The sequence below is a fragment of the Taudactylus pleione genome, unplaced genomic scaffold (genome assembly GCF_031769625.1).
Source record: "Taudactylus pleione unplaced genomic scaffold, aTauple2 ptg000089l, whole genome shotgun sequence".
NCBI classification, from domain to species: domain Eukaryota; kingdom Metazoa; phylum Chordata; class Amphibia; order Anura; family Myobatrachidae; genus Taudactylus; species Taudactylus pleione.
Window position 1 is genome coordinate 4,219,103 of NW_028284491.1, and position 26,175 is coordinate 4,245,277.

Sequence of the window (26,175 nt, forward strand, 5' to 3'; positions counted from 1 at the left end):
TACAAGATATGAATAGGAAACAATTTTTAAAACCTAAAGAGAGAAAACAAACTCTAGTAGAAATAAGAATTGGTCTTTTATCACTAAGTATGGAAGTCACTACAAAGAAATGGAAAGAATTTTTAAACGCCATTGGCACATTTTAAGAAAAGATCCGGTTTTAAAAGATGTCCTTCCAGAAAAACCTGCCTTTATCTACCGCAAAGCTGATAATCTGAAGAATAAATTAGTATGAAGTGCTCTTGAATGTCATAAGAATAATCCCATCCGTACAAGAGGCTTTCACCGTTGCGGTTCATACAGTATGTGTTTAAATGTCTCCAAAACTCACTCCAAGATCTCTGAGTTTACAGTCAAGGGAAAAACATATGAGATATCAGACTTCATCACCTGCCATACAACTAACGTTATTTACTTAAATAAATGTTCCTGTGGACTATATTACATAGTTAGAACTTCGAGAGCGTTCAAAACACGCATGGGGGAACAAATAAGAGGAATGGAAACCCACTCCCTATCTGAACAATTTAAGAGAATCCATAGATGCTCCTCTGGAAACATAACTAATTTTATGGGCATACAACATATTCAACCCACATGGAGGGATAGGGACGTGGAGTCAAAATTGTCCAAGTGTGAGATGAAATGGATTTTTAACCTTAAAACGTTGATTCCCGAGGGTCTCAATAAAGACTTTGAGCTTGAATGGTTCATTTAATACTAACCTTTTTTGGAGCATTCAGAAACTTTCTCGGTCCTTGCCTCATTTAACACTAAAGCTGCATAAACACGCACACAACGATTTTGTTACCAACGATTTTATGAACGATTATCTGTCAGATTTTTTAAAGTGTAATGAACGATTTTTTGAACTACAAACGATTTTTGCATATTCCCTTAATGAAAATCGTTCAGTTGGTCAGTCTGACTGAGCTACAAACTACAAACGTGAACGCGCATGAACGATAATCGTTCATTGTTTTAACTCAGAAAGTGAACAATTTTTTTCAACAATTGAACGATAAACGATATCGTTATCGATAATCATTAAAAAAATCGTTGTGTGTGTATGCACCTTAAGCTGCATACACACACAACGATTTTGTAAATGAACGATTTTAGTAAACGATTTTTGTTTATTTTTTCAAGGGAAAAATGAACCAAAATCGTTTACTACAATCGTTCATTTACTAAATGTAATGAACAGTTTTTTTGAACTACAAACGATTTTTGCATATTCCCTTAATGAAAATCGTTCAGTTGGTCAGTCTGACTGAACTACAAACAAGAACGCGCATGAACGATAATCGTTCATCATTTTAACTTAGAAAGTGAACAATTTTTTCAACGATTGAACGATAATCGTTCAAAAAATCGTTGTGTGTGTATGCACCTTTAAAGATTATCTACACAATATTTTATGTTTACTATGTCCCCCATTTTATATATTACTAATTTAATGCCTTTATTAATATTTTATTCATTTATGGAATTTACTACAAAAGAAACAAGGAATCTCTCAAGACCACTTCCGGTTTCAGAGAAAAACGGATGTTTACATATGGGCTACTTCAGGTCCGGCGACAGGAACAACTTGGCACATCCAGGCCACTCCCAGAACCTAGAGACCATCAGGCCGCATGAAGTTAGTAGACCACAGTGAGATTAAGGAGTGTTGTCTGGGCTCACTTCCCGTGTGTTTTGGGGTTGCGGAAAGGTGGTGAGGGACCGCGTCACTTCTGGTTATGTCGATACGTCACTTCCGGTTACGGCACTGTCGGATGACAACATGGATTCCACTTCTGGGTCTTTTTGGACATTAGGGAGAGAGGGATTAAGATATGGGACAGTGCATTAATTGTATCCATCACTGTATATGGTGTTTTTTAAGGAGAACATTGAATATCCTGTTTGAGAGTACTTAAACCCTGGGGTGGGCATTACCTTCTGAGGAAGGGAATAACGCTCGGAACGCATTAAGGTTTGCAGGACTTAACTACAACAGAAAAGGACCCCTCATGCTTGGGACTGCGGCCTCTTGTCAGACACTGCAGACATAGGGGGTCATTCAGACACACTCGCGAGCGGCAGTACGCTCGCAAGTGGGTCGATGTTCCCCACTGCGCATGCGCACGACGGAGGGAGCTCCGTCGTGCACATGCGCGAGACCCGGCGAGCGAAGGACTTTCCATCGCTCCGGGTCTCGCACCAAAGGGGGCGTGCTGTCGATGTTGATTGACAGCACGCCCCCTTTGGAGGGCGTGCCTGCCAGACGGAGGCGTTCCCATGGGAACGCCTACCGTCTGAAGCCGGCCCCACTGACATCACTAGTGATGTCAGTGGGAGTGATTTTGGCTCTGATAGAGCCAAAATCACACCAGGGCTTGTGGCAGGGAAACCCGACCGCAGGGTTTCCTTCGCAAGTCCGATGGTCGCGATGGTCAAGACCATCACGACCATCTTGTTGGACGCTCGTATATGCTGTGGGTGGTGACCCACAGCTATACGAGCGTCCAGGAGGACGCTCCATTTTAATGGAGGAGGGCCCTGATTCAGAGCGAGCTCTCTGGTCAGAGCGTTCAGCTCTGAATCAGGCCCATTATCCACAGTGATTTGCGGTGCACTTTCAATGCTGATACAACATCTTGGTTCGGTTCCAGTACGCAGGCCATGAGCCACCAGCTGTTGCACTATATCAATACCTATGCACTTTATTGTTAATGTTTTTAATGTTGGCCACTAAGAGCCTAATTAATTTTCTGTGATAAGGAACATTGGCTATGTATAGCCTAAATTATTAATAAATTGTATATTGTCTACATACAGTATTACGCTATATACTGTTTTTTTTCCCGCATATATGAATTACCATTGAAATCGACCATTACGAGAGAAGTATATTGTTTTTATTGCATTCATTAGGGTTTAGCGACACTTGGCGTTTATACATCCTATATTATTCACTAATTTTGGGGTGAAAGGTAACCCACGTGTTTTATCAAAGGCTCTTTACCTAGGTGTGCTAAGGGGTTGTATATACTTTGTCTTCCATTGGCCAATAAATTAAGTTTTCTTTACAAAATGATTTAATGCAATTTTTTTTTATTATTATTAAAACATGTGCAAGTACACCATTTATAAATAAGTTTTTTTTGAAAACCTGAATTGTCAGTGGTAGTTGTTACGCTACTACAACCAGTATGAGGCTTTGCTATCACAGGATTGTCAGCGGTAGCTGTTACACTACTATAACCAGGATGAGGCTTTGCTATCACAGGAGGAATACAGCTGGCTCTGCTTGTTACATGTCAGTGACAGAGATTGGAAGAAGCATGCGTACTCAGCCAGATCCATTTAACTTTTAATATACAATAAGAATCTGAATCGGGAAAACCAAATTTGATTCCACCGTGCGCAGTTTGTGATCCCTGACACGTCACCCTCTTAGTCAACAAATTAGATTGTAAAGTGAGTGGAACAGAGACCAGAATACACTATCAGCACAATGAAGCGAGTGGAGAAATGTGTCCTCTCTGCTACAAGGGCAGAACCTTGCTGTCATCTGGCAATCTGCCACTCTGTGTCCCTCCGATGATTCCATAGAAGAGCACAAAGTAGCACAACCTCAGATAACCAAGCTGATTACACAGGGAGATGGGAATGCAGAGAAAGGCTACCCTGCTGAACCCTGATCCAGCCATAGACAGATACAAAGACTGAGGCAGCATCACCCTGAAATAAAGGTAGCACAGAAGGGATTTTCAGGATGGTCATGCAGGGTTGACACAAGTATACCAAAATGCTGAAAAGTCAGATGTTCTAGGGAATTATTTTTTATCAGATGTAGGTGAATTCCTCCATTCTGATTTATTGGGTTAGATGGATTGATTTTTGAACAGCACTGAATATAGCCGACATCACAGCCATAGGCTGGGTACACACTAGACGATATGCAGACGATAGGTAGTCCGATCCAGCGTGACAGTGTGTACAGACTGTGCCATTTTACCACTGGCCTGTTCTAATCTTGTGCGGGAGGGAGTGAGACATACACATGCAGCGCACTCCTGACTCCAGGAGTGACGTCTACGCTGGCTGGTGGAGGGACCGGGCAGTGACTCGAGATGGAGGAAGAGGCTTTTGCTCTGATGTCACAGGTAGCCGGTACCTATAATGTGTCTTGTCTCTCTCACACAGTTGCATAAAGGCCAGCCTGTCCCAATCAGTGAAAACAAAATAGCAGAGCAGCTCTTCTATTATGGTGTCTCCCCCTTGGATGGTTTCACCCGGTGCAGCACCCCCCAAGTGATGCCACTATGTATGCACTTACGGATGCCTGGACCCCCGCCAGGTACCGTCACACGACAGGTCTGCTGGGGACACATCGTTAAAAGTGTACCCAGCCTAAGAGATCTCCAAGTACTGATGACATCACTGAATAGGCCTCTATTTACTTTAAATGGCTGAGTTCTCCTTGCATAGGTGACAGGTGATATTCAATCAATATCTTGGTCAATTACTGGATCGTCCACATGACTAATGTAGGGATACTGAACTTATGTAAGACAGGACCGTCCAATGTGTATCGCTCCAAGCCCTGTGTGTGAAATACTTGTGTTGTGCCTGCAGATCACAATTATTGATGGGAAGTGCAACTGCCACCTCACTCACTGGAGAACACATACAACACAGAATTTCTAACCTGTTGGCCGCCTTCTCCATTGACAATAGGTGCTGGAAGAAGAGGGATCTCAGTTGTCAGCAGTGGAGTGCTGTCCAGCGGTGGAGGATGATGCTCTGCCATCATGGATAAAACATACATTTACAAAGTTGGTTTTAGTCCCTACAAAGGAGAAGAAACAGAAAACAGCTATTTTAAACAACATCTATTATACTGTGGTTCGTAACTTTACATGTACAACAGGGTTCAGTAGTATGAAGTTAAAGCAGATTACACAAAGGTTGGAAGAACTGAAACATTGACTTGGCCTCCAAATTCCTCAGATCTCGACCGAACATCTGTCAGAAGTTTTGGAAACACAAGTCCACCTAGCAACTTACAGGACTTGAAGAATCTGCTGCTAACATCTTGGTGCCAGATACCACAGGACACCTTCAGATGTCTTGTGGTGTCCATGTCTCTACAGGTCAGAGCTGTTTTGGTAGCAAGAGGGGAACTACACAATATTGGGCAGGTGGTTTTAATGTTATGGCTGATAGGTGTAAAATGTTAATAAACCGAAGTTCATATATAAATTAAGAACATTAATAGTGTTCATTCTAGCACCCTGCACCTGACACAAACTGTGCAGTTCCTCTTTCCTGCCTGGGGTGTTGCTCTCTGCTCTGGTGCTTCTAGCACACTCAGCTAATGCAACAAACTGCTGAGATACAGAACAGAGGGCCTGATTCATTACGGATCGCAACTGCAACAGTGTATGCAGATCAGCCGATGGTACACACTACACATGTATGCATTGCGATCGCACTACGATCACCTACGCAGATAAGAATCTGTCGCAGAATGAGTGACAGGCTGTGAGCTTTTGGGGGTGGTGGCGGGGGAGTGGTTGGAGAAACGCAGGTGTGTCTGTCCATTTGAACGCCGTTGCATGGGCGTGCATAAATTAAACACTGCGACAGCATACACAGTTTGAGTACTCATTGGTGCGACGAGGTTCGCAATTTCTGAGTAAAGTCTGACCTGTTGTAATTGTGCGTGAGGGGTCGATGTTACTCGATGTTCCCAATGCATATGCAGGACTGCAAGGTATTACAGATGTGAGACAGCGGTAGTGGGCGTCTCTATGCTGGCTGTGCGACGGCATTGCGATAGCATTCATTAGCATATTTTTACAGTGGGTCTGCGTACGTAATCGCAGCTGTGATCGCAATAGCGATCCTTAGTGAATCAGGCCCAGAGTGTGCTAGAAGCACCAGAGCAGAGAGCGACACCCCAGACAGGAAAGAGGAACTGCACGGGTTGTGACAGGTGCAGGGTGCTAGAGTGAACACTACATTAACATTAAGCATACAATACATTTTGTGTAAGGGTTCCCTACACAATTTGTAAAACAGAATTCCCTTACAAAGTTCAGCATGTAATATGGTGTATAGTAAGCCAAAGCACCAATAACACGAACAAATAAATATATCACTATCACTGATGACTGTCTGCCCAAATCTGGTTATCAGTTTCAAACCATACATTTATATTTAATATTTAAACAACTATATTTGAGCACATCATTAACTTCCAGTGACGGAAAGTTTTCGATTTGCAAAATCAATTAAGCTACTGATAACAATGTTGGCATTTTTTGTAAGTCCACAGATACAATATCTCAAAAACTATTCATAGGAAAAGTAAACTGCAGATAATTTAATTTTCCATTATTTACAGATAAACACAGCTCATTACTGTTGAACACTGTACAGAGAATCTGATTTCAGGACCATTAAGGGCATTTGTGCTTGTGCAAGTTTTTTTGCTGTTAATTTGAAGCATTAAATAAATTGCTGGCTGAAACAATCACAAAAAGACTTTTGCAAAAGTGTTACAATTGATTTCAAGCTTATTGGTGACGCCAAATAATTTCAATTCCTTTCGTGTTTTTTAATGGCTGCATTTTGCTCTCACGAAGGGTGAATATGACCGTTTGCCAGCTATTAAATTACTGCCATGACAAAACAAGAGTGAAAATAGCAAAACAAGATGAAACAATGGATTAATTGCAAGTCAAACATACTGACAGATTGGGAGTGTACACACAGCAGGGCATATTTGTGTGAGTCCCCTACCACTAGACAAATGGTGCAAGCCCATGTGCAAAAAAAGCAATGAGTGCTTGCTATCTTCTGCACGATTTCTTCATAAATATAAAGTGATCAGACTTGGTCTGTGATGCACCTCACACAGATGCGCCCGTCACCCAGTATAACTTACATGGATATTAGATATCTAACCATATAAGATCATGTGGTTAGACTTTTATACATGGCATTTGTCTTTAAGGTGTATTCTTAAATTCCTACTGGCATTCCCAAAGAACACCTCCCAACTTCACAGAGTGTATGCAGCCATTTTGTGGGCCGGGCAGGTAGTCCTGCAAATTCATGCAGTTCACTAGGAACCTGTGCCTTTGTGCATATTGTGAAGTGCATTGTGCATATTGTTGATAAAGTGCCCCAGTGATGTCACCGATTCCTAGTACATTGGCTGCATACTCACAACAATTTGTTTAGCCTAGGGGTGGGCAAACAGGCGGCCTGCCGGCCGTCAGCAGCCCAGTGAGCCCTCTCCTGGGGCCCATGGCTCTTTGTAACTCTCTGACTTACTGTACTCTCTGCTTTCTTACACAGCAGAGTATAAAACTTAATGGTAGCAGTCAGTATCCGCATTATGTCACCTGCTTTACACTGCAGGAAAGTCATACAGCGCATCAGAGAAGCAGAGCTCTGGTTGGGAGGGTAAATATTTTAGACTCAGTGAGTGAGGGACATGTGAGTGGGAAGATGTGAATGGCATGTGAGGTGGTCTCCGTGCACATCTAACATCTGTACCAATTAGAGGACCTTGAAAAAAGCAGAGCTGACATGTTAGCAGACTGGGGTGGGGCTTATTTTTGCCCATGCTTGCCTTTATGAATGTTAGACCGTGTATAAGTGACTTGGATACAGTTCACTTCACTGGTGTAGTCCAATAAAGCAACATCATTGAGACACTTCACGAGCAAAGCGTGCGGAGCCACATATTTTTAGTGTACTGATAGTCTGATCTACCTACAAAAGGACACCTCCATTGTATGTACTACTCCTGAGGTGGTGACATTACTACTCACAGTTTATTAAAATCTTTGTAGGAACTTATACAAAAGGGTATCATAGCTAACACAGCCAATTTTAAATTAGTTTTTTGAGGCCTAGGTATTGAACCAACCAACTAAGATTATATACATAGAACAGATGACCCAAAATGGCTGCCTCGGGTTGGGTATGGATTGCCAGTGCTCGGGATCCTGGTGGTCAGAATGCCGAGGCAAGCATCCAGACAGGGTTAGGGTGCAGACACCTGTCGGTCGATATCCTACCCTCCCCTTCTTCCTACCCCTAACCCTCCCTTCCTGGTGCCTAAACCTAACCTCCTTCTCCCCGCAGCCTAAACCTAACCATCGGCCTTAATGCTTAACCCTAATCCTCCCTTCCTGGTGCCTAAACCTAACCTCCTTCTGCCCGCACCCTAAACCTAACCCTCGCCCTTAATGCCTAACCCTAACCCTCCCTCTTATCCCGCTACTCACCTTCGGGATGCCAGTGCCGGGATTCTGACAGGTGTCATGGTTCTGGCGCCGGCATTCTGAGCGCCAGAATCCCCGCTGCCTCACCTCTATAATATATTCATTTTCTGAAAATCTAAACATCTGTATTTTGTTCATGATTTCTGTAAAGCACCTTGAGACCTATTGAAGAAAAGTGCTATATAAAACTACTAATACTACGCAAATTGTAACAAAGAAAGAATTCGTAAGACTGACTTTCTGCTTAGAAGACTCTAGCGAAAAAAAAAAAAGTAAAAAGAAAAAGAAATAAAAGCGCCTCTCGTCCATGTTGGTATACGGGACAGTAGGTGAGTGCAGAATGAGTCCTGCTCTGCGTCTAGAGACCAGTTTATAGGAGGCCTCTCAGCTACCGTAAGGAGATGAAAGTCAGGGATCGATGCACTTAAATGCGATTGTTTCTGCTTGGAAAATATATTTCCCTTCACCCGTTGCAGCAGTTGTGCCTGATACCTCTGTTTAAATATTTACTGTCTTCCCACAGATGTCTGTGTGTAATGATCAGCATTAATCACTTTACAAAGAGGGTGGTATATAATTGCTTCACGTTTACATCATAGGGGACGTTTCAAGACTCATTTATCACAGTCATTTGTTTGAAGCCAAACCCTCCATCACCCATTTATACATGTTCCATGTAGTGCACTTTACTATACTGCAAACATTAACCAATTAGGGGACAATGTACCAATAAATATCATATAAAAAGCTCCGTTTTACTAATGTTGGTCAATTCTTCACCTCTTCTGTGTCCATTTACATTGTATTGTGATGCATCATAGCTACAGGGGATTAGTGAAATCAATGTCTAGTACATGGTAATAATAAGCCTAATTAAGCCAAGGACTAGTCATTTAGATTATATATTTGGAAAGCTGGATGTTCATCTTTATTAAGCAGCAGTAGCATCATTTAACTCCCTCCCTCAATAAAGTTTCTGTTCCTTGTACAGCTCCATGTACAATTGTTGCCACAGAACTATGACTGGAATAAACTTCAAACTGAAGGTGCCCACACACATACCGACTTGCTCCCAATCAGCCAATGTACACGATTTCCCCTGAACTCTCCCCAGGCAGTCATGGTCACGATTTGGAGTTAAAAATGTCCAATCTGACTTAAGGTCTATCGTGCAGCCAGTGCATTGTATCCCAGATTGGCTAATCTGCCCTACAGCACGGCAGATCTGAAGATGCGATGTACGACGAGCGGGGACGCGCATCGGCATCGTGATCAAGTGTAGAAACTCACGATTTGGCCATTTTTTACATGATCTGTCGTCACGATTCGTCGAAATCGGCCAAATTGGATGAAAAGTTGGTATGTGTGTGGGTACCTTCAGGGTGTCATTCAGACCCGCTCGCAAGAAATTCTCTCGCTCCGGGACTCACTACAAAAGGGGTGGCTGTTGATGGTGATCGACAGCTCGCCCCATTTTGTAGGTGGGGCGGGGGGGGGGGGGGTGGCTACACAAACTGAGGTGTTTCCGACGGAACGCCTGCCGCTTGGGGGCGGCCCCACTGACATCACTCGTGATGTCAGTGGTGAGCTTCCGGCTCTAATAGCGCCGAAAGCTCACTGGGGCTTGCGGTAGACAAGACCCTACCACAAGGGTCTCGTCGCAAGCCCCGATGGTCTTGACCATTGCGACCATCAACCTGGCCGCTCGCTAAAGCTGTGGGTGGTCACCCACAGCCTAGCGAGCGTCCACGATGCCGGCTCTGTACATAGAAGCAGCCGCCCTCATTCAGAGCAAGCGCTCGCATTTTGCGAGCGGCTCTGAATGAGGTCCTTGGTTCTCCAAGTGTTTTTTTAACCTGACCTGGTTAGTAGAATCACAGGATTCCACCATTAGGGTTTGAAACATTACAGTACAGAATTCAAACAAAATCTATTCACCAGGTGCAGATCTTAAATGTAACCCAGGGACGGGGAACCTCCTGCCCGGGGGCCGTATACAGCCCTCAGAATCATTTGGCCTGGCCCTCTAAGCTTTTTTCTGCTAGCCTCATTTGGCTAGCAGGGTGCCTAGAATTGCACATTGCAGCCAGAATCTATGTAGCAGTGCCGCCTGGGGCGTCCTTAGGACACTTCAGACAGTTGCACCACTCAGGGGCGTCTTTAGAGAGGAGGAGGCCTGTGTGCATCCCCCAGCACGGGCCCCCTCCTCTCACTCCGGTGGCCGGCAGCCGAATGACGTGGATGGCCGGCCACCGCAGAATCAATAGACTCTGGGTACTAGAGTGTGCCCAGGGTCTATTGCGCATGCGCAGATCGCCGGGGAAATGGCACAGCCATCATTTTCCCGGCGATCTCACAACGCATGCGCAAAACGCCGGAAAAATGGCCACAGCAAATTAATAAAGCTCCCGCTCATACGCCCTAACCTCAGCTGTCAGGCAGGTCTGTGGGAGCAGCCCCATGAGAAACAGCAGCGCGGTGCCACTCCCAAGGGTCCGGCACATTGAATGTTACTGAAATAATCTAACATTAAAAAATCATTCATACAGAACCCTAGATGGACAAATCAATTAGCAAATCAAGCCCTGAGTGTAAACACTCTACAAAAGAGTATAATATAGGCAGCTTGGGAGAAAATGTTTGCAGCATTAATCCTTCTCTATCTCGATGGAAAACTAACAAAATAATATTTTTATAAGCTGTGGAATATTACACATTACAAAACAATGGCTTTTTGTTGCATTGATATTAAAGCTGGACAAATTCCAAGAGCGAAGTAGCCAATATTAATGCTGAACCCTAATTTTTGGGAGTCACTTCTGCGGATGCCAACAGAGGCTCATGGTCAGATCCTTGGATTAGACAGAACAAAACAGCTCTAAAATTCTACATTGATATAGTTCATTCCTAACTGGACTTTTTGGTGCCCTGTGCCAGAGAGAGCATTGGCGCCTCCCCCCCCCATTTTTCAAATAGGGACATATAATGCAACTGAAAAAGGGCCATGGCCTCATGGGGAAGGGCCAGGGAAGAGATAGGGGAGGCCAGGAGATGCTGGGGATGAAAGAAGAAGAAGCTACAAGTGAGAACATCAATAGACAGGAAAATTGACAGGCCCAAACAGCGCCCCCTGCCCTGCGGTGCCCTGTGCCATGGCACTGGTCACACTACCCTAGTTACGGCCCTGCACATACACCCAACAAGGCCAACTTCAAATGCGATAAAATAAGCTACTCTCGCATTGCCACCTACCCATGTGTAAATATTTCATATTTCCAACCACAATAACCCGGGTTTAAACATAGAATAAAGGTGGGTACACCCTGGACATCCCATGATTGCCGGTACAGACTGCAGCGATTAATGAAGGACAGAATGATCACTCGTTTCATCCTTCATTAATATGCATGGCGCAGTATGCGATAATATGAGATATGGTAAGAACTTACCCTTGTTATCTCTATTTCTACGAAGTCCATAGGGTTCCACAGGATACCTTGGGGTATAGGTGTGACGTCAGTCGCAGGGCACCAAAGAGTTAAGCTTTCAGCCTCCCAGGATGCACTAGGTCCCCCTCCTATACCCCGCCCCCGGGCCAAGGCACCTCAGTTAGTTACCAAGCCATAGGCCGGAGGAGGAGAAGGAAGAGAGAGAACAAAGATCTGGACACATACAAGAATCACATTCTCACCAGAGGGAGACGGAAAACCGGTGACCAGAGCAAAGCCCATCTGCAGCACAGGTGCGACAGGGCGGGAGTCCTGTGGAACCCTATGGACTTCGTAGAAATAGAGATAACAAGGGTAAGTTCTTACCATATCTCATATTTTCTACTTCAGGGTCCATAGGGTATCCACAGGATACCTTGGGGATATCCCAAAGCAGTATCCTTTAAGGGTGGGGACGCTCCTGTGCAGAAAGGAGAATCCGCCGCCCGAAGGAAGCATCCTGAGAGGCGAAGGTGTCAAACCTGTAATACCTCACGAAGGTATGGACAGAAGACCACGTAGCAGCCTTGCAGATCTGAACTGCCGAGGCACCACGTCGAGCTGCCCACGAAAGACCCACAGACCTAGTGGAATGAGCCTTCAGAGAAGGAGGGACCGGTAGGCCTTCATGAAGATAAGCTTCAGAAATAGCCATACGGATCCAGGCTGCCAAAGTTTGCTTTGAAGCAGGCCAACCCTTTTTACGGAAGCCATAGAGGACAAACAAAGCGTCCGACTTCCTAAACGAAGAAGTGCGGTCAACATAAGTCCTTAAGGCCCGCACAACATCCAAAGAGGCCTCACCCACGGAAAGACCCGGTGAGTTAAAGGCCGGAACAACTATTTCCTCGTTAACATGAAACTGGGAAACAACTTTGGGAAGAAACTCGGGCCGAGTGCGGAGCACTGCCCTGTTCCCATAAAAAACCAAGAAAGGGGGTCTACAAGAAAGAGCCCCTAACTCAGAAACACGTCTGGCCGAAGCAATGGCCAGAAGTAAAACAGTCTTAGCTGTTAGCCATTTAAGATCCACTGAGCCCAGTGGTTCAAACGGCGGTCCTTGGAGAGCCCTCAGGACCACAGCCAAATCCCAAGGCGCCACAGGTGGAACAAAGGGCGGCTGAATGCGGAGAACACCCTGCATAAAGGTGCGCACATCCGGGATTGTAGCAATCCTACGGTGAAACCAGACAGATAGGGCCGAAACCTGTACCTTCAAAGAAGCAAGGCGAAGCCCATGATCTAGTCCCGCTTGCAGGAAGGCGAGAATCCGAGACAGACGAAACTCCCGCAGTGCATAACCTCTCGGTCGACACCACTGGAAGAACGTATGCCACACGCGATGGTATATCCTCGCGGAAGACGGTTTCCGAGCTCGTAACATGGTACGCACCACAGAGCTGGAAAACCCCCGGGACCTCAGCATGGCCGTCTCAACAGCCACGCCGTCAAAGACAGCCGAGTCAGGTCCGGGTGAAGGCAAGGACCCTGAGACAGAAGGTCCGGTCATAGCGGCAACCGCAGAGGACTGTCCATGGACAGACCCTGAAGGTCTGAGAACCAGTGCCGTCTGGGCCACGTGGGAGCTATCAACAGGAGCGTCCCTCCTTCCTGTTTGAATTTCCGGATTACCCGTGGAAGAAGGGAGACCGGAGGGAACAGGTATGCGAACCGGAACGTCCACCGGACGGACAGAGCATCCACCAGAGACGCCCCTTCGTCTCTTGTGCGAGACCCGTACACCGGCAACTTGTTGTTGTGCCGGGACGCCATGAGGTCGATTTCTGGAAGACCCCACCTGTCCACCAGTAGTTGAAAAACGTCTGGGTGCAGGGACCATTCCCCCGGATGAACGTCCTGGCGACTTAGAAAGTCCGCCTCCCAATTTAGCACTCCCGGGATGAAGACCGCTGATATGGCCGGAAGATTGCGCTCCGCCCAAACCAGGATCCGAGAGACCTCTAAGAGAGCCGCCCGACTGCGAGTTCCTCCTTGCCTGTTTATGTAGGCCACGGTGGTAGCGTTGTCCGACTGGACCTGCACCGGGCGACCCTGGAGAAACCGCTGTGCCTGCTGGAGAGCATTGAAGACCGCACGGAGTTCCAAGATATTTATTGGAAGCTCCGCTTCTGTCGGCGTCCACCTGCCCTGGAACAAGTGTGGACCCGAAACTGCTCCCCAGCCCCGAAGACTGGCGTCCGTTGTCAACAGGACCCAATTTGGAACCCAGAACGGACGTCCCTTGTTGAGGTGGGTCGTCTGTAACCACCACGCAAGGGACAGGCGAACCTCCTGGGTGAGCACAATCGTCTGGGACTTCAGAGACTGAGGCAGCCCGTTCCACTTGGACAGGATCAGGTGCTGCAGAGGTCTGGAGTGAAACTGGGCGTATTCCACCATGTCGAACACCGACACCATGGAGCCCAGTAACCTCATCGCCGAGTGTAAGGACACCCGGCGGCTGTGCAGGCAACTGCGCACCCTTGACTGTAAAGCAGAGATCTTGTCCTCCGTCACGAAGATCCTTTGCTGTCCCGAGTCCAATAAGGCTCCAAGATGCAGAATCCTCCGAGACGGGATTAGAGTGGACTTCTGCCAGTTGATTAGCCATCCGTGCCGTTGCAGCAGTGCAATGGTCAGGTCCAAGTGGCGTAACAGGAGCTCTGGAGATCCTGCCACCAATAACAGGTCGTCCAAATACGGCAACATGCGGACTCCCTGCAGCCGCAGAGAAGCCGCCATGACCGCCATCACCTTGGTGAAAACACGTGGTGCTGTTGCCAGGCCAAAAGGTAACGCCCGAAACTGGAAGTGGTCGCTGCGGATTGCAAACCTGAGGAACTGTTGATGGCACAAAAGAATAGGGACATGCAGGTAAGCGTCCTGTATGTCCAATGACACCAAGTAGTCCCCAGGTTCCAGCGCCAGAATGATGGACCGTAGGGTCTCCATCCGAAACTTCGGGACCCGCAAAGACTTGTTGAGTGCTTTGAGGTTGAGAATCGGACGATATGACCCATTGGGTTTCTGTACCAAAAATAGATTTGAATAGAAACCCTGGCCCCTCTGGGAGAATGGAACAGCCACTATAACTCCAGCCTGGAGCATAGTGTGCAATACCTTCCGCAGCTCCGTAGCCTTGCTCCGGTCTGATGGGAGACCCGTGGTGAAGAAGCGAGCCGGGGGTCTGTGCCGGAAGGAGAGGGCGTATCCGTGGGAAACCACCTCCAGAACCCAAGTGTCTGTCGTAGTGGTCGACCAACACTGGGCGAACTGTAGCAGGCGGCCTCCCACCCTGGGATCCCCCAAATGGAGGCCCGGACCGTCAGGCCGCAGGCTTGTCATCTGGCTTGGGGGCCGGACGTCTGGTACTCCATGCCTGCTTCCGGGGCTTGACCGATTTCTTAGGGCCAGCCTGTCGAGGAAACGACTGTGGTTTGGGCCTGCCCTGGGCCCTAGATGACCGAAAGGACGATGGTCCCGAACCAGAAGGAGCAGCGGCCGACGGGAGACAAGCAGATTTGGCTGCCGCCAGCGTGGCCACAATCTTATCCAGATCCGGACCGAAGAGAACTTCTCCGGTAAACGGCAACGCTTCCAGACCTTTCTTGGAATCTGCGTCCGCCTTCCAGGATCGCAGCCACAAGGTGCGACGAGCAGCTACCGCTGCTGAAGAAATTCTAGACACCAGAGTACTAATGTCTAGAGCCGCCTCGTTGATGTAGGTGGCCGAATCACGGAGATTGCCAATCAACTCCGCCTGTTCGGCCGGACAGTCGGATTCAAAAGAAGCCTCTAATGAATCCGCCCAGCGCTCCATCGCTCTGGCAACCCAGCAAATGGCCATAGCCGGCCGTGCTGCCCCCCCTGCAAGGGAATAAGCGGACTTCAGGCAGATTTCTACCTTGCGGTCCGTAGCATCCTTAAGGGAGGACATGGATGGCATCGGCAATGTGGCACTACGGACAAGACGGGTCACGTGAGAATCCACCTGTGGAGGGGATTCCCACTTAGCAAAATAATTATCCGCGAACGGATAAGCCACCGCCAGGCGTCTCTGCGGCTGGTATCTTTTGCCAGGTTGTTTCCACGCCTCCTCTAAATGGTCCATCAACTGACCCGAAAGAGGAAAGACTGTGGCATCGCCCTTCACATCTTTGAAAAAGGCATACTTAGATTTAGCCGCTGGGGGAACTTCGTCCTCAATCACCAAGGCTGTGCGGACCGCCCGAATAAGTCCAGGAATATATACTTTGGACTTAGCATCAGCGTCCTTAGTATGGAGAGGTTCCTGATCGTAAGGATCCAGAATCTCCCCATCATCAGACGTCCCTTCGTCATCCTCATAAGGAGCGGACAGAGACGCCACCGGCCTTTTATGAGGCCGCATCACAGACTCCCCTTGCAACACATCCGACAAGTGCTGTACAGAACTCGTCAGGGAGTTAACCCATGCTGGCTCCTGAGAACCCGGGAGCGGGGAAATAGGGAGACTGTGGGGTACCACCAATTGTCGTGGGAACCCCTGCATGGGTGACGACACCACAGACTGCTGGGACAAACCCATCGGAGTAAACGCGGGCTGCGGAGCTAACTGGCCCACTAAAGCTGTTAACGCCTGAGCGAAACAAGCCCAGGGCGGCTCCTGTACCGGTGCTGTAACCGTAATAGGCCACGCCATGGACAAACACTGCCGGCAAAGGCCCTCCGCGCTACCCTCCCCCTCCGCTAACGGTACTTTGCACGTGGTACACTGTAGCCGGAGGGGAAAATCACTTTCAGACATGATGGCACCACGTATGTGACCTCTCTCACCAATTAAGTATTAAATAGGCGAGAGACCACCCTGCAGCACCGCACCGCAAGGGCTTTAGCAGAAGAACAGGGACAGTAATAAAGCTGACAGTTTAGAGAAGAAAAGTTACAGGCAGCGCTAGCACAGTCACATACAATGCAGAGAAATAACAATGCACTAACAGCGCTGATCACTCAACTACACAGACACAGGGCCTGGTAGGACACAGCGCTGCATACACAGACCTGAGCCACAGCGGAAGAGAGGTATGCGGGGGGACCCAGACCACGATGCTTCCGTCCAGCGCTTCCAGCAGCGTTCACCATGCGTTCTGGAGAAGATGGCCGCCGAGGAGCAGAGAGGAGGCTGGCCTGGGGGAGGAGCGCTGCCACAGGACCAGTCGGCAGCATGCAGAGAGGGCTGTGTGCAGCGGGGGAGGCGCCGGCTGTGAGACAGGGAAGGCGCGCTCCCCTGGCATGCATTTAACCCCTGGGATGCCGCAGCGCTACCGCTCTGCTGCGGTCCGCTGTCCCAGGGGGTAGTGGAAGCGCAGGTTGGTCGCCTGGCTCCACGCTGCAGCCAGTCCCCAGGGAGCCCCCTGCCTGGGGACTTAGGACCATGTGATCAGCGGGGACCCACCGCGGACCCCGCTGCTTACCTCTGTCCCCCTTGAATCCGGCCATGGTCCGGAGCATCTGGGGTCACCGCTAGCTGTGACCCCAGACGCCCACCAGCATCCCCGGATCAGTACCGGCGTTCTGGTACCGGCGGGGTGTAGGGAAGACAGCATGGACGTCAGGACTGACTGTCCATGCTGTTCATCCAGATGTGCAGCCACAGCTGCATGAAGAAAAAGCTTCAGGGGCTCTTCTAGCCCCCACTCCAACAGGTGCACCCGACTCCGGCCGGGCACCAAACTAAACTGAGGTGCCTTGGCCCGGGGGCGGGGTATAGGAGGGGGACCTAGTGCATCCTGGGAGGCTGAAAGCTTAACTCTTTGGTGCCCTGCGACTGACGTCACACCTATACCCCAAGGTATCCTGTGGATACCCTATGGACCCTGAAGTAGAAATTGTCAGGTTTGATGTGCAGCACCATACAACGTTGCATGCGACCGAGGGAATGAGCATATCGTACGTACACAGTGCACGATATATCGTTCCGATGCGGCCATATCGACACAACATCACTCCAGTGTGTACCCTACATAAGGGGAAGGGGAAAAAGCCCTGGTCTTTTGGAATTAAATACCTGAATGGACGTCTAGCGAGCATATGCAGGCATTTATCCTACAACAATCCTTGTCGCATACTGAAATGCTAATCAGGAGGAAGGACTGGACTATTATTAGGTTGTTAAAGTTGCTTTCTGATATCAGCAGTTTAATTCTGACCATGTTAATGCAATCGGGAAACAAGGGAGAAGACTACCGTCTTAAGGTTAGAAAGGGTCATCCCGGTCTATTACCGTATACGTTTCTATATATTGCTATCAAAACAGTCTTCTAATACTTGCTAACATGACAGTCGCCGTTGTCAATTTGTTATTTCGGTTCATATTCTGCCTGCCATAAAAAGTGCTGATAAGATTGGGATAAACACTGGAGAGGATAGAACAAAACACAAGTCAAAATAATGCAACTTCTTCTAATTAAGGATCGCCCACAACTCACTACTGGCTGGGAGAGGGAAAGAGCAAGGGGAGGAGGGGCTGCTGCAGTGCAGACAGCCCAGACTGGTGGGCGATCCTATCAGGCAGCCCCCCCTCAGAGGGCGATCTCTAAAAGGTGCCCACAGACTGGACAACTCGCAGAAGATACGATGTTGTCAACGATTTCCCTTGAACTCCCCGGGCAGCTCACCGGCTCTACTGGACAGATGATATCTTGCTAAACTGTGCAACGTGGCCAACGACCTATGGTGCTTCCTTAATGATTTCCAGTGCATCGTTAAGGAGATTGCCAGATCTTACCTGCATTAGGTAAGATCTGAAGACACGACAAACGACCTGCGGAACCGTGCATCAGATCGTTATCGTTTCTGAAAGCTGCACGATTTGCGCGTTTTTTAAACAATGTATCGTTCTCATGCAATTTGTGCAAATTGTGCCTAAAATCATCCAGTGTGTGGGCACCTTAAGAGTCACTTATTTGTGATGGTAAAGTAGGTCACTCCCTGGTAGTTCAATATGTAGATGCTTCATATTTGGAGACCCAGAAACAATGTATTTAGTTCTGTAATGGGCAACAGACAGCAATAGGGACATCTGTGTCCCTACAAGCATACTCATGCAACTCCCAATGGCCCCAGCTTTTTTACTATTACTTTATCACCTACCAAGCATAACTTAGGTTTGATTTAACAGAGATGGGTCTGCTGGTGAAATGAAGGGCACCACAATACATAGAATAAGGGTGAAATTAAACTATTGTTTGCTGACCGTTCCTAACTACACATGCTTACTAAGCATGGTCAACTGTAGCCTTTTAGGTCAAACAGAGAATTAACTATACCCCTTTCACACCGCAAACTGGGGTCGGACCCAGGATTTTGTACACAGGTCCATCCTGGGTGCGACCCAGTTGAGATTCCTTTCAGCCTGGCGGCCTCACCCGGCTTATTGACGGGTCCATGACGTCACCGCCGTCGCATGCAGAGCTGGAGCTATGAGATCAGAACATCTCCAAGTGCCGGCTCTTCCTATGCTGTGAACGAGTCCTGGGTCGCATCAACCTGGGTTACCCATTCACACTGCACCACGAGCCGGGTTGAACCTGTGTTAAACCTTGCTCGTTACCCGGGTTGAAATGCCAGCTCGCTCAACCCGGATTATTTCAACTGGGCCCTTTCACACGGAGCAATAACCCTGGTTGCTGCGCGTTCACTTGAAATAACCCGGGTTATTGCTGGCAGTGTGAAAGGGGTATCAGAGGCCTACTTTTCGGTGTCTGCTTGCATCTAGCACAGGCATCAGCAGAGAAATGGGCTCCTAAGGTATAGTTGATAGTAAGGTAACAAAATAATGTTTATTGTAAGATGGACAGATATGCTGAGCAATATGGGCCAATATACACTATGCGTGAGCATCATGTGTGATGAAGGGTCACCCTCAAATGAATTAGAGATATGTAAGAACTTTCACACTTAAAAGTAGAGTATTTCACTTTAATTGACTGTTGCAATGAATTGCATGCTGCATATCACTTATATGCACCATTAAACTGTTTATCTATATCTTTACGTAATACTGAGTCTAGAACCATTTGACAAACACTTATCAATGTGGTAAAGGATAACAACCAGTGTTCTGCAACGTTGTTGCTTCACACATGTGAGCAGACATCCTCTATTGTTGCTTACATTACAAAACAAGCTTAGCAGACGAACTGACGGAAATCTCCCTGCAGAATTAATGGAGCATACACACGATCAGATTTGTCAGATGTGTCAGATGAACGATTTGAACGATCTGAATGATTTGACCAACGATTTGAACTATGAACGATTTTTGACTGCATTAAATTGAATGGAATCGTCCAAATCTGACTGCAAACACATCAGATGTCAGATATCGTTATCTGACCATCGGGAACGCGCATCGTTCATCATTCAGACATGTCAGATAAGTCAGATTTTCCTTCAGATATGAACGATTTTTTAAATCGTTATCGTTCAGAACTGAAGAAAAATCTGACCGTGTGTATGCACCATACGTTTCCCCGTTCCAGCCTTACGCCTAGCGTTCAAAAAGCTAGTAGAAGATCTGTCCACCTAGTAGTCATTGTGAATTGTTGTTATAGCTTGTAACATTTATTTATTTTCCATTAAAATACCTGCTATGTTATTACATTTATCTTTAGCGAATTACTGAGACTCTTCCTCCCACTACCAACCTATTTCTCTCCTCCTCTTTGCATTCAACTACATGAGTGACTGGTTATCTCATGTTCTCACCTCTCCCCCCCATTCTTGAATTACTGAATGCAGGCTTCCTGCCTTTGCAAAAAAATATAAATGATCTTATGACAAAAGCTAACAGTCACTTTTCCAAACTTCTACCACCTGGACTATATTTAGCATTTATCTTGCCATGTATCCCTGCTGCATCCTAACCTAAATACAAGACTGATGTTCCTCTCTAATCTCGCCACATCCAGTGCACCACTCAGCAAACCCATACACTGGCTCTCTATGTCCTTCAGAATCCAATTTAAATTACTGACTCTTACCCACAAAGCCCTTAACACAACCACCCCTTCCTATATCTGAAATCTCATTTTAAAATACTCTGGGAGGAATTCAATTAGGCGCGATAATGCAGTAATATTTTATGCGCAAAGTTTTTTAGCCCTTTGCGTGCTTATCGAGTCTATGCGCGCACCTGTTTTTCACGCTATTCAACTCCAAAAGTGGTGAAGCGGTATTCGCGCGATAATTCTTCTGACTTTTACCGGCGATAAGTATCACAAGTGATGTCAGTGGGAGTGCTTTCGGCTCTGTTTGAGCCGAAAGCACCGTTGGGCTTGCGGCAAAGAGACCCTACCACAAGGGTCTCGTCACAAGCCCGATGGTCGCGATGGTCTTGACCAAGAGGCCGTTCTGCAAAACCAGAGGGCCAGCCCTGATTCAGAGCGAGCGCTCTGTCAGAGCGTCCGGCTCTGAATCAGGCCCAAAGTCCCTTTTTAGCCACAAATAGGAGTTTTGCACATCTTTTCACCAACTCAGGAAGTGGTCTAGACTTTTTGCATCTACAGCCATGGCCAAAAGTTTTGAGAATGACAAGTATTGGTTTCACAATTTTTATGATGGCAATTTGCATATGCTCCAGAATGTCATCAAGAGTGATCAGATGAATTGCAATTAATTTCAAAGTCCCTCTTTGCCATGACAATGAACTTAATCCCAAGAAAAACATTTCCACTGCATTTTAGCCCTGCCACAAAGGACAAGCTGACATGTCAGTGATACTCTCATTTACACAGGTGAGAGTGTTGACGAGGACAAGGCTGGCGATCACTCTGTCATGCCGAATGAGTTAGAACAACAGACTGGAAGCTTTCAAAGGAGGGTGGAGCTTGAAATTATTGTTCTTCCTCTGTTTACCATGGTTACCTGCAAGGAAACACATGCAGTCATCATTGCTTTGTACAAATAGGGCTTCACAGGCAAAGATATTGCTGCTAGTATGATTGCACTTAAATCAACCATTTATCGGATCATCAAGAACTTCAAGGAGAGAGAGGTTCAATAGTTGTGAAGAAGGCTTCAGGGAGCCCAGTTTCCTAAAGTTGATTCAGCTATGGGATTGGGGAACCACCAGTGCAAAGTTTGCTCACGAATGACAGCAGGCAGGTGTGAGTGCATCTTCACGCACAGTGAGGCGAAGACGTTTGAAGGATGGCCTGGTGTCAAGAAGGGCAGCAAAGAAACCTCTTCTCTCCAGGAAAAACAAAAAGGTACAGGAATTGGACTGCTGTGAACTGGGGTAAAGTTATTTTCTCTGATGAATCCCCTTTCAGATTGTTTGGGGCATCTGGAAAAACCCTTGTCCGGAAAAGGAAAGGTGAGCGCTACCATCAGTCCTGTGTCGTGCCCACAGTAAAGCATCCGGAGACCTTTCATGTGTGGGGTTACTTCTCAGCCAAGGGAGTGGGCTCACAGCCATGAATAAGAATGGTACCAAAACATCCTCCAAGAGCAACTTCTCCCAAGCATCCAAGAACAGTTTGATGACAAACAATGCCTTTTCCAGCATGATGGAGCACCTTGTCATAAGGCAAAAGTGATAACTATGTGGCTCGGGGAACAAAACCTTGAAATTTTGGGACCATGGACAGGAAATTCCCAGACCTTAATTCCATTGAGAACTTGTGGTCAATCCTCAAAAGGTGGGTGGACAAACAAAAACCCACAAATTCTGACAAACGCCAAGCATTGATTAGGCAAGAATGGGCGGCCATCAGTCAGTATGTGGCCCAGAAGTTGATTGACAGCATGCCAGGGCGCATTGCAAAGGTCTTGAAACAGAAAGATCAACACTGCAAGTATTTACTCTCTGCAAAAACTTAATGTAATTGTCAATACAAGCTTTTGACACTTATGAAATGCTTGTAATTTTACTTCAGTATACCATAGTAACAACTGACAAAAAGGGAAAGAGATTGAAATACCAGCGGTTCAAATCCCGACAGCGGATGCCCAATGAATGAAGATCCCGACTGGAGCAGGTAAGTACCCTAACCCTCCCCTGTCCCTCCCCTAACCCTCTCTTAGTGGTGCCTAACCCCAACCTCCCCCCCAGTGCCTAACCCTAACCTCCCCCCAGGGGTGCCTAACCTTAAACCCCTCTTACTGCTCCCAAACCTAACCCTAATCTCTCCCTGGAGGTTCCTAACCCTAACCCTCCCCCCTAGGGATGCCTTGAGCTAATCTTCTTAAGTTTTCATGTCTGTGTGTATTTTGTCTACCTTGTACGTCTCTGTTTTATATATGCTTTTTTCTGTGTGACACAGTGCACTTTAAATTAATTACCTGTCATTGGTGTGATTCTACATAGTCCCTACAAAGACAATCCAACCACATAAGTGAACAGTTCACAAACAGGAATTATTTTACATATTTAATACTTCATATTTATTATCAAGGAAAGGAAAATTTGACCACACGACATGAAATCGGGGAATTCTAAGCTTAATTGGGGTAAATTCTGACAAATGCCACATTGTGCCATTCCAGAATGGCACATTGCGGCCATCAACATCACAAGTGTTTTCTTGTTCCCCATACAGGTGAGCAAGAAACCTTACATTGAGCCTACTGTAATAGATAAGTGTGTGTGCAGCCGAACATTGCGCCAAATTTAATTGACCCCATTAATGAATGGAAAGACCTAAAAAAAAGAAAAAATTTAATAAAAAAAAGAAAATCTATGATAGTCCTAAATTAACTTTAATTTCTTGGAGAGAAACGTATTTCACCGCCATGTAAACCCAACTTATTACCTAATAGTAACTCATCAGAAATAACAAACTAGCAGCACATTCTAGGTTAGGGTCTAGCATGTGAGAAGCACCCACTTACAGGAGCATGGCATAGCACCAGGCAGCTGGGACAAAAGTATTCACTATTAGGCTGGCGTGATAGTCCCATAATATCTGCATTTATAGTAGCTGGATGTATTTAGATGCTATAATGTAACTGACAAAAATTAAAGTGCAACAACTTTATTTTGTACATTTCTCAAGTAAATAACACAAAAAAAAAAATCTATTTCTTGTTATAGAGATATATGAACGAAGAAGTTTTGACATAACATAAGGTCATCTTGAAAAACACACATTCCGCAGCATATATCCTAACCCACTGCTCCATGCCCCTTCCTCACTATCTACCCAATCTGTGTTGCCAGTCTGTCCGCTCCTCCACTTTAGAATGTAAGCTCTCACGAGCAGGGCCCTCGTCCCTGACGTGCTTCTCCTTCCCCTACTTATACTATCATGTACTCCACTCTCCAATTGATACCTGACACTTTGTTGCCGACACCCTGCTGCTTGTGTTATGAAGGAATGTTTATAAACCATGTCCTTGTCCTGCACTGTCTTGTACTGCTAATAATGGTTTTTCTTATGTGCTCACTTATGTACTGTGTAAGGCGCTGCGGAACCTTCTGGCGCCATATAACTAAAAGGATAATAATAATATCGATGCAAGCTTAAAATACAGGTTCATTATCACTTATAATTATAACCCATAAAAGCCAGTTATTTGTTTTAATAAAGTATTTGATTTTAATGACCCGCAACAAATCCTGTAAAGAAACCAACTTAAAGTTAAGTGATATTATAAATGGGGTCTTTTGACAATAGAATTAACAGGACAATCTAGAAGGATGTGAGAACACTAATTAAACGATGGATGTATTACTGCTAATTAACCTCTGGGGTTTGAGCAAAATATTTCTGAATATTCTAAATTTGGACGTCATCTCCGATAATAATCTACTATTTGCCAGTCATTTTAAATTTTAATTTCACTGTCCAACACTTACAACAGGCAGAACCAAGATTAGACTAACAATGTAATTGCATAATAATATGAGAGGAAAGGCAGACTATCTCACCATATTTTACTGCCGAGTACTTCCTATTTTAGCAGCAATGCTAGGCCTGCAGAGGCTCGGTATGGCCTGCTGGCGCTCAATATCCCAGAGGTCAAAATCCTGACACTGGCATCACAACAGGGTTAGGATACTGACCCGGGAGTGTCCCCCTCTCCCTACCCCTCCCTCCCCGATGCCTAAACCCAGGGGCGTAGGGAGGGCGGTTCCACCGGAGCGCCAGCTCCAGGCGCCGATTGCCAGAGGGTGCCATGAAGTTAGACTTCGGAAGCAGCTGTCAAATAGCTGACAGCCTGCCGCGTCCATGTCCAGCCTGCCAGGTGCTGTGATACAGAGCAGCAGCTCCAGTCCAGCTTTCCTGCTGCTCTAGTGACAGACTCCGTGGTCAGAGGTGCTTGTGCTGAGCCCTGATTGGTGGAGCTCAGCATACGCTCATCTGACCCCAGCAGAGGTTGGGGCTACAGCAGCATGTCAATGGGGATCTATCCTGTAACATAGAGGAAGAAGCTGCCAGGTCCAAATAAAGTGGAGAGAGGCTATACCCTAGCTATGTCTGTCTGGTTATGTCTATGATTCTCCCTGCCTGTATGTGTGTGTGTGTGTGTGTGTATAGAGAGAATATATTATATACACACACATACATATATATATTATACATACACACACACCTCATGGTTGCAGACTTTCTGGCTGCCCCGAGAGCAGCCAGATCAGCAGGGCAGGGGGCGTGGCCAGACAGCTGACGGCCATTTGTGGGCAGGAATTGTGAAGCAGGAAGCGAAGCCAAAATAACGTGATACAGGCCCCCCTCACTGCGGGGGTTTCATAGGTAGTTTTGGAAGGGGGGGGCGGCCCCAGGAAGGCTTGCCTGTCTTTCCGGCGGACCGGGAGAGGCTCCCGGCAAACCCGGGAGTGTAGGCAAGTATGATATATGTGTGTCCCTTCCTATCTGTATGGGTGACCCTTCCTGTGTATTTATATATTTGTGTATGTCTGACCCTTTCTGCCTGTAAGTGTATGTATGACCCTGCCTGCATGTATGTATGCTTGATCCTGCCTAGATAGACAGACAGACAAGTTATAATATATAGCTGCTGTGTGTGTGTGTATATGTATATCTAATATATGAGAGAGAGAGCGCGCGCAGGGGAGGGGGTACAAGACTCTAAAGTGACATCGCATTACCTGAAGGGGGTCTATACACAACCGTGGTGTGACGGGGCTGAAGAGAGAGGGGGCTGTTGTATGATGATGACATTTGTTGCATTCCTAAACAAACAGGCATCTTCCGGACCATGTGATTTCCTACATGAAGAGCGAGTACAGACAGAAGACACTGTCTGCCCGGGGAGGATCAATTTCTTTAGAGGCTCCCTATTGCAGAGAAACCACCAGATAGGCAAGGTGTATTTTTTATTGAGTACACACAAAACTGGATTTTATTAGTGGAATGACTTAGTGGGTTGGAATATATAGCCTT

General features: G+C 46.7%; 1 protein-coding gene across 1 annotated transcript in view; it reads right to left on the bottom strand.

Moving 5' to 3' along the window:
- Positions 1-26,175, bottom strand: part of FNDC3A (fibronectin type III domain containing 3A) — a 262,911-nt gene that overhangs the window by 201,311 nt on the left and 35,425 nt on the right. Inside the window, exon 2 of the mRNA XM_088469122.1 lies at positions 4,703-4,843. Coding sequence (XP_088325248.1) covers positions 4,703-4,822 — 120 coding nt within the window. The 5' untranslated portion in view covers positions 4,823-4,843. The remainder of the gene's footprint in view (positions 1-4,702; positions 4,844-26,175) is intronic.